Source organism: Beta vulgaris, chromosome 8 (assembly GCF_026745355.1).
Source record: "Beta vulgaris subsp. vulgaris cultivar EL10 chromosome 8, EL10.2, whole genome shotgun sequence".
Lineage (NCBI taxonomy): Eukaryota > Viridiplantae > Streptophyta > Magnoliopsida > Caryophyllales > Amaranthaceae > Beta > Beta vulgaris.
Window position 1 is genome coordinate 7,654,262 of NC_079209.1, and position 10,551 is coordinate 7,664,812.

At 38.0% G+C, this 10,551-nt stretch overlaps 1 protein-coding gene across 1 annotated transcript; it reads left to right on the forward strand.

The window, feature by feature from the left end:
• Positions 1-348: 348 nt before the first annotated feature.
• On the forward strand, positions 349-873 carry LOC130589816 (uncharacterized). The gene has a single exon (XM_057391408.1). The coding sequence runs from the start codon at positions 349-351 to the stop codon at positions 871-873; it is 525 nt and encodes a 174-aa protein (XP_057247391.1).
• Positions 874-10,551: the final 9,678 nt, after the last annotated feature.

Here is a 10,551-nt window from a genome sequence, read left to right on the forward strand (position 1 = left end):
TCAACTCAAGAACACATTCCAAGTTCTCTTCAAATCAGTACAATATTGATTGATTGATTGTTATGAATAATAAATCCAATTGATTGCTTAGTTGCTTGATTACTTTGTTTCATTATGATTCAAACAAATTCTATTTCAAAATTCATTTTTCCAAAATTTCTCAAAATGTCAGAAACACCCAACACATAAAATTCATCTCCCTTTGCTCCTTTTTTAAACCCAATTCAAGATCCTACATCAGTTTACTTCATTCATCCTTCAGAAAATCCTATAATTCCTCTTGTTTATGAAAAATTCAATGGAGATAATTTTGCTGATTGGAAAAGAGGCATGTTATTAGCTTTGTCTATGGAAAACAAAATCGCTTTTATTGATGGAAGTTTAAAGAAACCTGATTCTACTAGTTCCTTACACTCAGGCTGGGAAAGATGCAATAACATGATTATTTCTTATATTCAGAGGTCTCTAGATAATACATTAGCTAAAAGTGTATTGTATTACTCTACTGCCAGTGAAATCTGGAAAGATCTTGAAGATAGATACTCTATCATTTCAGGACCTCAGTTATATTCTATTCAGCAAACTCTTAAACAAGTTGAGCAAGGCTCATCTTCTATTGCTGAATTTTTCACAAAAATAAAAGTGATTTGGGAACAGATAAGTTCTACAAGTCCTCTTCCTTGCTGTACTTGTAATGGTTGTTCTTGTGAATTAACCAAGAAGTTTCAGAAAACACAACATGATGAAAGACTGATCCAGTTTCTTATGAAACTTGATGGAAGGCATGCTGCAGTAAGGACAAATATCCTTATGATGACCCCACTTCCTTCTATTTCCACAGCATATAATCTCTTGGTTCAAGATCAAAAATAAAGAGAAATAACTGACATGCTTCATAGTCCTGCTATGGCATTTACAACAACAGAAAACAAGAAACCTGATACTGTTGATGTGTATAAAGGAAGGTCTTATTCCAATTCTGGTCATACTCTTGGATATGGGAAGAAACTCAATTCATACTACTGTAATCACTGCAAAATGCCTGGTCATTCCATTGAAAGGTGCTGGAAAGTTAATGGCTACCCTTCATTCAATCACAGTGGCAAATACACCAAGAATAAGAAGATTGCTGCAGTTGTGTATGGAGATGAAGAATTTAGTGAGTCTGATGGTAAGATGATACCACTGCTCGTCTCACTAAAGCTCAATATGATCATTTGATGGCATTGGTGAAGCAAAACAAAAATGATCTAGCTGCAACTACTCCTATGGCCAATGTAGCAGGTACATGTCTTATTACATGTCATAATTCTAGATGGATCATAGATAGTGGGGAAACATACCACATATGTTCAAATCTTGAACTATTTGATTCTTATCATACTTTTAACAAAGAACCAAATACTATTACAGTAGCTGATGGTAAACAAGTAGAAACGAAGCATATTGGTTCTGTTAAACTTGAAAATGGAGTTTTACTAGAGAAAGTGCTACATGTGCCTGGGTTGCATTTCAATTTGATATCTACTCATAAGTTATGTACTGATATGAATTGTGACATCATCTTTTCCAATGACAAATGTATGATTCAGGGACACTCTTAGAAAGATTCTCTAGTTCTTGGTAAATTAGATGCCGGTTTGTATGTTGTTGAGCATGATGCAGCATAGCAGCTTCTATTCAGTCCATGACAAGTTTAGCAATAGTGAGTGAGGAAGCAAAGTTATGGCACCCGAGGCTTGGTCACTTACCATTTAATAAATTGCATCATATAGATCCTAAATTTCCTATAAATAATTGTTACCCTGACATCATTTGTCAAGTGTGTCCTAGTGCTAAACACACTAGGAAACCTTTTCTTGTTAGCACCACTTTGAGTACTCATTACTTTGATCTTTTACATGTAGACACATGGGGTCCCTACAAAGTCAAAACTCATGATAACTTTGTATATTTTCTAACTGTGGTTGATGATTTGTCTAGACATACTTGGACTTTTCTCATGAGTAATAAAACTGAAGCTGTTGATATCTTGGAATATTTGGTGCACATGATTCTTACTCAATTTCATGTTTCTGTTAAATGTATAAGAACTGACAATGCCAAGGAGTTATGTGAAGGCAAGATACTCTCTCTTTTTTCACTCTCATGGGATCTTACACCAGAAAAGTTGCACAGATTTCCCCCAACAAAATGGGGTAGTAGAGAGAAAACATAGGCATCTCTTGGAGACTGCCAGGGCTCTTTTCTTTCAATCAAGTGTCCCAGCTGCATATTGGGGTGAGTGCTTGCTCACTGCCACACATCTCATCAACAGGATGCCCCTCAGCTGCCTCAATCACATTTCTCCTTATGAAAAGCTTCATGGTAACAAGCCTAGTTTAACTCACTTAAAGGTGTTTGGCTGCCTTGTTTTTGTATCCATCATTAAAGCTCATAGAGCTAAGTTTGATTCTAGAGCAATCCCTTGTGTTCACTTAGGCTATCTTACAGGACAAAAGGCCTACAAATTGCTTAATCTGGAAACAAATAAAATATTTGTTTCTAGATCGAGATGTCATTTTTCATGAAAAACACTTGCCATTCCATAATACACAACCTGTTCCTTCTTCTTTCTCTATTTTTCTTCCCACTCATACTAACTCAGTTTCTTTCTTCCCTATTGATATTCCTGATGCTTTATCACCATTCTATGATCCACTTTCATTAAACTCACCTCTCACCAATTCAACCTGATCCATCTTCTCACCCTGATCCATCTTCTGTTTCTCCCTCTCACCAACCCAGTCCTTCTGCTCCTCACCTTCTTTCTGATGACTATAGAAGATCTAGTAGATCTCATACCCAACCAGCTTGGTTATCTGACTATGTTTGCACTACCATTCATTCTCATTGGTGCAACTTAGTTAGTTATGATTCTTTCCCTCCTTCTTCTAAAGCTTTCAACTCTCAAATTTCTAACCTTATGGAACCAGTTAGCTATCTTGAAGCATCTCAGCATCCAGAGTGGGTAGATGCAATGCATAAAGAATTAGAAGCTTTAGCTTCTAATCACACATGGGAAGTAACCACTATTCCTAAAGGCAAGAAAGCCATTGGGTGCAAGTGGGTTTTTAAGGTGAAATTAAAGAAAGATGGGACCTTGGACAGATATAGAGCTAGATTGGTGGCAAAAGGGTATACCCAGAAGTATGGATTGGACTATGCAGAGACTTTTTCACCTGTTGTTAAAATGGCAACAGTGAGGTGTATCTTAGCCCTTGCAGCTTTAATTTGCTTGGCCTTTACACCAACTTGACATCAACAATGCCTTCCTTCATGGTACTTTACACGCAGAAGTTTATATGCAGATGCAAGAAGGGGTTCCTAATCCAGAAAGAAAAGTGTGCAGACTTATCAAGTCACTTTATGGGCTAAAACATGCTAGCAGGCAATGGTTTGCTAGGCTTCATTCTGAATTAGAACAGCAAGGTTTTGTGCAAAGTAAAAATGACTACTCTCTTTTCATCCACAATGGTGATTCTAGTATGTGTTTTGCAGCTGTGTATGTGGATGATATAATACTTATTGGGCCTAATCTCACTCTCATCCTTCATCTGAAGAATCATTTGCATCAAGTCTTTAGTATCAAGGATTTGGGGCCATTAAGTCTTTTCTTGGGCATTGAAGTCTCCAGGATCTCAGATGGCATCATTTTAAGCCAAAGCAAGTTTACTAAGGAGTTGTTAGCTGACTCTAGCCTGGATGTCACTAAAACTACCAAGACTCCCCTTCCCTTATCTTTAAAACTTTTGGCTGAAGAAGGGGACTTCTACCATGATCCTAGCCATTACAGATGCTTGGTAGGAAAATTAAATTTCCTTACTCATACCAGGACAGACATATCTTTTGCAGTCCAAACTCTTAGCCAATTCCTTCAGGCTCCTAGAGTTCAACATCTCTCTGCCCTTCATCATCTCCTCAGATATGTTGCTAGCACTATTGGACAAGGCATTTTGTTACAAGCTTCTAAGCAGCTTACTCTTCGGGGGTATTCAAATTCAGATTGGGCTGCTTGTCCCAATTCTAGAAGGTCTGTCACTGGCTACTTAATAGGTTCTAGTCCTATTTCTTGGAAATCCAAGAAATAATCTACTGTTTCTAAGTCATCTTCAGAAGCAGAATATAGGGCTATGGTTGCTGCTGGCTCTGAAATAACTTGGCTGGTCAGGTTACTTAATGAACTTGGGGTCACAGCTCTCACTCCTGTTAAACTCAGTTGTGATAATCAATCAGCCATTCATCTTGGTAAAAACCCAGTTCTACATGAAAGGACTATAAGCACATTGTGCTGGATGTCCATTTCACCAGAGATAACGTCCTTGAAGGCTTTTTAGAGCTTACTTATGTTCCTACAGGAGATCAACTTGCTGATCTTTTAACAAAGACTCTTCCTTCTCCTTAGCTTGTTAAGTTGATGTCCAAGCTAGGTATGTCCTCACAGCCCACCCCTAGCTTGAGCGGGGGTATTGAAGCTACAGCTGTTGATGCTCCAAGCTGATCATACTCTCCATGCTGACGTGTAATAATTAGTTCAGTTAGTTGAGTTTGTTCTAACAACTTCATGATTTCTAGGAAGTTAGTTATAATCAGTTAGAGGGTCTTATTACATCATCTTCTGTAATAAGAAGGTCTATATATACCTTGCTAAGTTCATTTTCTGTATTTCATTCAAATAATTACAAATGAAATGAAATCTCTCTATTCTCTCTCTACATTTCTTGTTTCCAAATATTAAGATTCATTACACCATAACCACCAATCGCCTACCACAACCGCCACCACTATTAACCACCTAGCACAAGCGCCACCAATAGCAACCCCACCATCGTCGATCTCCTTCTTTCTCTCTCCTTCATCTTCATCTTCTCTCCTCCCTTATCTTCATCTTCTCTGCACCAAACCTGGAATAAGGAAATGAACAAAAGCAGATCTTTGTCGGACGTCTCTGTCTTCGTCTTTGTAGATCTCCTTATTTCTCCCTCCTTCGTCTTTGTTGTTTATTTTGGTGAATTTTTAATGATTTGTTGTATATTTTTTTGTTTTTTTGTTTTTGTTTAGGGTTAGATTTATCTTTCCTATCCTCTTTGATGGTGAGGTTGTGTTTGAAGAATTTCTGAATGAATTTTCTGGGTGCTTTTTTCTCACATAGAAGCATTGGGTCTTTGTTAATCGAGGCGTAAAATGATATGAAAGGAACAAAAGATTCCCAAACTTCCTTTGTACTGAACTCGTTGAAGATGATGGTTGTTCTGATGGCAGTGGTGGCGGGATTATGATGGTGGTGGTTGTGGTGGGGTGGTAGGTTGTTGTGGCAGGGTGGTGGTGGCTGGCCGTGGCAGGGTGGTGCTGGTGAATCCCAGGTGGTGCTGGAATGAACTAGTTGTATTATTAATTAATTCAATCACATACCTTCCCCATCTAATAATACACTAAGAAAAATTATCTCAGAGTCAGTGAGTCAAAAAGTGTAACATCTAATTTGATGCAAATTAGAACCAACCTTCATTTTACAACAAATATTAATGCTTTCTCTATACATCATTTAATTGTATCAAAACAACCTCAAGAATAATCCATAGATCCTCTCGAAAAAGATCAACAAGGAAAAATGTTCAATAGACTACCTGAAATACTAATCAATAATTCAATATCGCCACACCATAGTTGACAGTAATATATTTGTGTAGTACACATCTCTTATTCATAACTCCATGAAATTTATGGAAGGAGTAACCCAAACAAACCAATAAATCAGATTTTGCACCCAAAAGCACAAACATAACAATCAAATTGTTCTTTAGCCCTTTTCCTCCCTATGAAATTACTGCAATATTTGATAATATTGTATATTAGTATTCCCTTCGGGTTTTTTTATTATTATTATAGATTTTCCTACTTTTTTCGTGTAAGTTCGCTTTGGCGCTTTGAGAATATTTTTTATTATTTTTGCTTTATTCCTTATATGCTGAGGCTTTTCTCCATTCCACAATATCTTATCCTACTTGTTGTACCCACATAGTTTTATACTCTCTCATAACCACAATCTCTCTCCTTGTCTACGTATTCATTGAGTTAGCATACAATTAGGGATTAACTTTTTGCATTTTTCACCTTGAATAACCTCATATGTTTTTTTTTTCACATTTAAGGATCTAAGTCCACTATTCCATTGAGTTAATCCCACCAAATTAACCAATGTTGATTTTCAAACCAACAAAGATAGAAAACGATTTTTTCACCAAATACCCCCGATAAATTGAAAAATTCACCATATACCCTCAATGTTTCAGATATTCACCATATACCCTTGAGTTTTCAACAAGATGTCCTTTTTCTAACTAACGTTAACTCACCGTTAGCTTTATTTACTATTTTGCCATTATTAACCCTAAACCCTAACCCTAATCTAACTCTAACCTTAAGCCTAATCTAACCTCTAACCCACTCTCCCCTCCCCTCCACCCCAGTCCCCCACCCCTCCGCTCCACCTCGGGCCAACTCCCCACCCCTCCGCTCCACCCAGCCCCTCACCTCTCCCCTCCACCTCAGGCCAACTCCTCACCCCTTCCCCCTTCCCCCTCCCCACTCCCCACTCCCCACTCCCCTCTACCTCCGCAGCCCCCACCCACCCCTTCCTCCTCCCCCTAACACCCTAGTCCCCCTTAATTTTGCCGGAAAAACGTACCCCAAAGAAATCCAAGGCCCCCCATTTTCGCAATCTCTCTGTCCTCTGGATTTCCCAAATCCCAACACACCACCGTGCTCGTCCCACCACAGCACCACCCCCCCCCAACGATTTCCCCTACCCCTCGTCCTCCGCGATTTCAGACTGAAGAAGATCGAACAATGAAGAAAAGAAGAGAGAGAAAAAGCGCAACCCCCCGTCTATTTTTCTCTTTCCTCTTTTCTTCACTCTCGATTTTCTCTATCCTCTTTTCTTCTCCGTTCGATTTTCTTCACTGTTCGATCTTCTTCTCTCTTTATCGATTGACTCTCTACTGTCGACTCTTCGTCGGTTTTCCAAATCGATGTCTTCGCCCTATAATTTATTAATAACGTCCTAAATACAGTATTTTATACTGTATATGTATACCTCCATTTCTTTTCATTTTTCTCTTATTTCCCTTCCTGTTTTCCTACCACCGCCACCACCAGTGGAGCTATCGGTGCCGCCACCACTAGAGCAAATGGAGCCGTACCACCAAGACCGTTGTCGCCATCACCAGAACCAAGTAAAAGCCAACAAATTACAGCAAAAAAACAAGAGAATCATATCAAACCAACAAAATCAATAAAAAACGATTTTTCACCATTTACCCCAGACAAATTTTTTTTGCACCATACACCCTTCAAGTTTCCAAATTGACCATATACCCTCACTTTTCAAACAATACACTCACTTGCCCTTAATGACTAACGACGTTGAGGTCCGTTAGTCATTAACCACCTAATTCCTCCCAAATCCTAATTAACTAACTTAAACCTAAGCCAAACCCTAACCCTAAACCTAACCCTAATTCCTAATCTAATACCTTAACCCTAACCACCCATTACTACATTTTGAAGCAATTGCAACGGTATAATGCAACAGTTGACCATAAAGCAACGGTCTATTGCAACAACATGTGCTAATGCAACACATTTTTGTAACGGACAGTGATATTGCAACGACTATTGCAACATGTAGTGCTATTGCAACGACTTATTGCAACGGTTAAAGTGAACCGTTGCATTAAAATATTAAACGCAACATCATTTTAATCTATTGCAACGGTCGATCCAATAACTAAAGTCTAAAATTTTTGGCCATACGGCCCATACACATGCTGACTATTGATTTCCCTCCATATCCCTCATACTTTTTTTTCCTCCCGTCTTTGACACAGGCACACAGCCACAACATAGACAATCAAAGACAAAAGGGAATCCCTAATTCGGTCCTGAACTCCTCATACTCGTCGGCTTCTGTTATTCTTCGCCGGGATAACTGCGCGAAGGGGAATCTAGTGTACTTGTAATAGCCTTAATTTTAAGAGTGTTTATTTAAAAGCTAATTATAATTATTAAGTTGATTATGTTTTGAAAATTTTTATTACATTTGAGTTGGAGTATGGATATATATTTTTGTTGTATTTGTAATACATTTATTTATTTATTTATTTAATTTTATGAAATTATTTATATTATGTGTTTGTATTTTAGTTGTTTAAAATTATTTGAGTAGTATTTGTCGAAAGTTCCCAACCACAGTCGGTTTCCACTTTCATTCTTATCCATTGGTTTATTTTGAAACCCACAATACCCTTTTTGTCGGTTAAGGAAACAAAGCTAAACCCCTCACCTCTCTTTCCCGTGTCTTGTATTCCCAAACCCCCAAAACCCCAACCCCAGCGAAACCTAACCTCCTCTCTCTCGTTCGCCATCGCTGCTCGTCGGAATTTTCTAGTATCGTCGGCGTCCTAAGCTCACCGGAGCCGCGCTGTTTCGCAGCGGTTTACTTTTCTCTCTTCTTCTTTGTCCCGTTCGTGCTCTGTTCGTGGCTGTCCAGCAAGCGACTTGTTGATGCGCACTGTTCCGTCGACGAATGACCGCTGGAATCTCGCCGTTAGCGCCGTGTTGTTGTCTCTCAGCCTCTCTGAAGCTTCGAAAATCTCCCTCAACCCCTCTGTTTCTCGGTTCTCCCCTGTTCTTCGCTGCTCTTATGAGCAGAGGTAAATCATACCTCGTTTTTTTGTCTGATTTCTTTTGAAATCTACAAATTCAAGTTCAAGTTATTTCTTTGTTTGGTGTTGAGTAGTCTCTTAGTTCTCTGATTGAAGTGATTTTATAAATTGATATTGGTTTTGTTAATTTAGCTAAATCACTTATTTCAATTTGGGTCTTTTCACCTTCCTCCTTGATTTGCAAAATGAAGATAAGATTTTACTAAGTTTACTTGTGAGATTATTTGCAGAATTAGTTAAGGTAAAATTTAGAATAGTTATTGTTATTATTGTTGGTCTTAAGATTGTTCATAAGACTAGTTTGAGCATTACTATTAATATTGTTGTTGTTGGAGTAATTGGAGCTAGTTTATGGAATTCATGTTGGTTAGTAGATGCTCAAAGAATACCAATGAGGTCAGATTTGTGAAATGAAGTTTCAAATTGAGTAATTTTTGAGATACTTTGGTTGCATTGTAGTGAAAGACTATTTATTGAATTGATGAATAAGCTTATATTAGAAGGAGCGAGTTTAACTAGTTTCCGAGTATAAAGATCCGTGAGTGGATTCTAATTGTTGTTGTTGTTGTTGTTAATGTGATCATGGACGTTAATGATTCTGCTCTCTCATGTATGTATGTATTTGTCCTTGACTCAGTGATCTGCCTGTGAGGATTCTAACATGTTCTGCTTTGCTGCTTAGTTGCCTCAACTTTCAGTTTTTTGAAAAGAGTGGGCCGTGTTAAATTCATTAATAAAGCTGAAGTTACACATTATAATATGAAAATCATGATCTTACAATGTTAACTTTTTTTTACAGGCTCTTTCAGGTTCGAGGGAAGTTGTATGAGCTACTAGTTAATTGTATACCTCCAGAAATCATACTGAAGCTAGGTGACGTAAAATGCTTCACTGCTATCACCTTCCTCTCCTTGTTGATTGTGACGTATCTTTACCCTAACAATGAATTTCAGAGGCTTCTTTCTGAGTTATTGAAGAAGTTGGATGCGGAATTGAAACATGAAGTTTCCCATTGAGCTGCCTATTATGTAAGTCCTGCACTTCGAGTGCTAATTTGCTTTGTTACTTTAATTATGTGCTATAAATTGTTATCTGGCGTGTTATTTGCATTGAGTTACTTCTCCATCTACCAATGCGTTCTTTGTCCTTCATGAGGTATTTGCAAGTAAGTTAAGCATATTTCCTCTTATACATGATGATTTATCAAAATTTTGAATGCTTTAAATCTTTTATTGAAACGTCTTGCGTTCTATCTTATAATTATATGACAAAAGTGTTATAGCTTTCCCAAGAGGTCTGCTCTGTGATTCTGCTTTTTCTTCGTGTAAGGGTATCAGGGAAGATGGAGGAGATTTTAAAATTTCCAGACCTTTTCTGGAGTTCATAAGATCGCAAAGCAAACTAAATACCCTGTCAGATTTATAGCCTAGTTTTGACATTCCTTGTCGTGAATTGAACATGGATGTAAAATAGAAAACATTCACTAATTTTATATCTTCAATTTGCTGTCATCCCTCTGACTCACGGGGAACCTCTACATTTTGCAGGCAACTCTTGATGATTCTTTGTATGAACTTGCCGGGAAACTAGTAAGTAGTTTACATTAGGTGTTACTTTCAGTGGGTTAATCTCACCTTTTACCCATTTTCACATACACAAAAAAAACTGCATTTCAGGTGAGTTGTCCGCTGAGAACTGGAAGAGAGTAGAAGCAGGCACCGACATAATCAGATGGAATGCAACACCCAAAGGAAGATGTACGTTGACTTTTACCCCAGCCAAAGGA

Excerpts from the sequence above, each read along its gene's own strand:
- LOC130589816 (XM_057391408.1), top strand. The coding sequence starts at position 349 with ATGGAAAACAAAATCGCTTTTATTGATGGAAGTTTAAAGAAACCTGAT.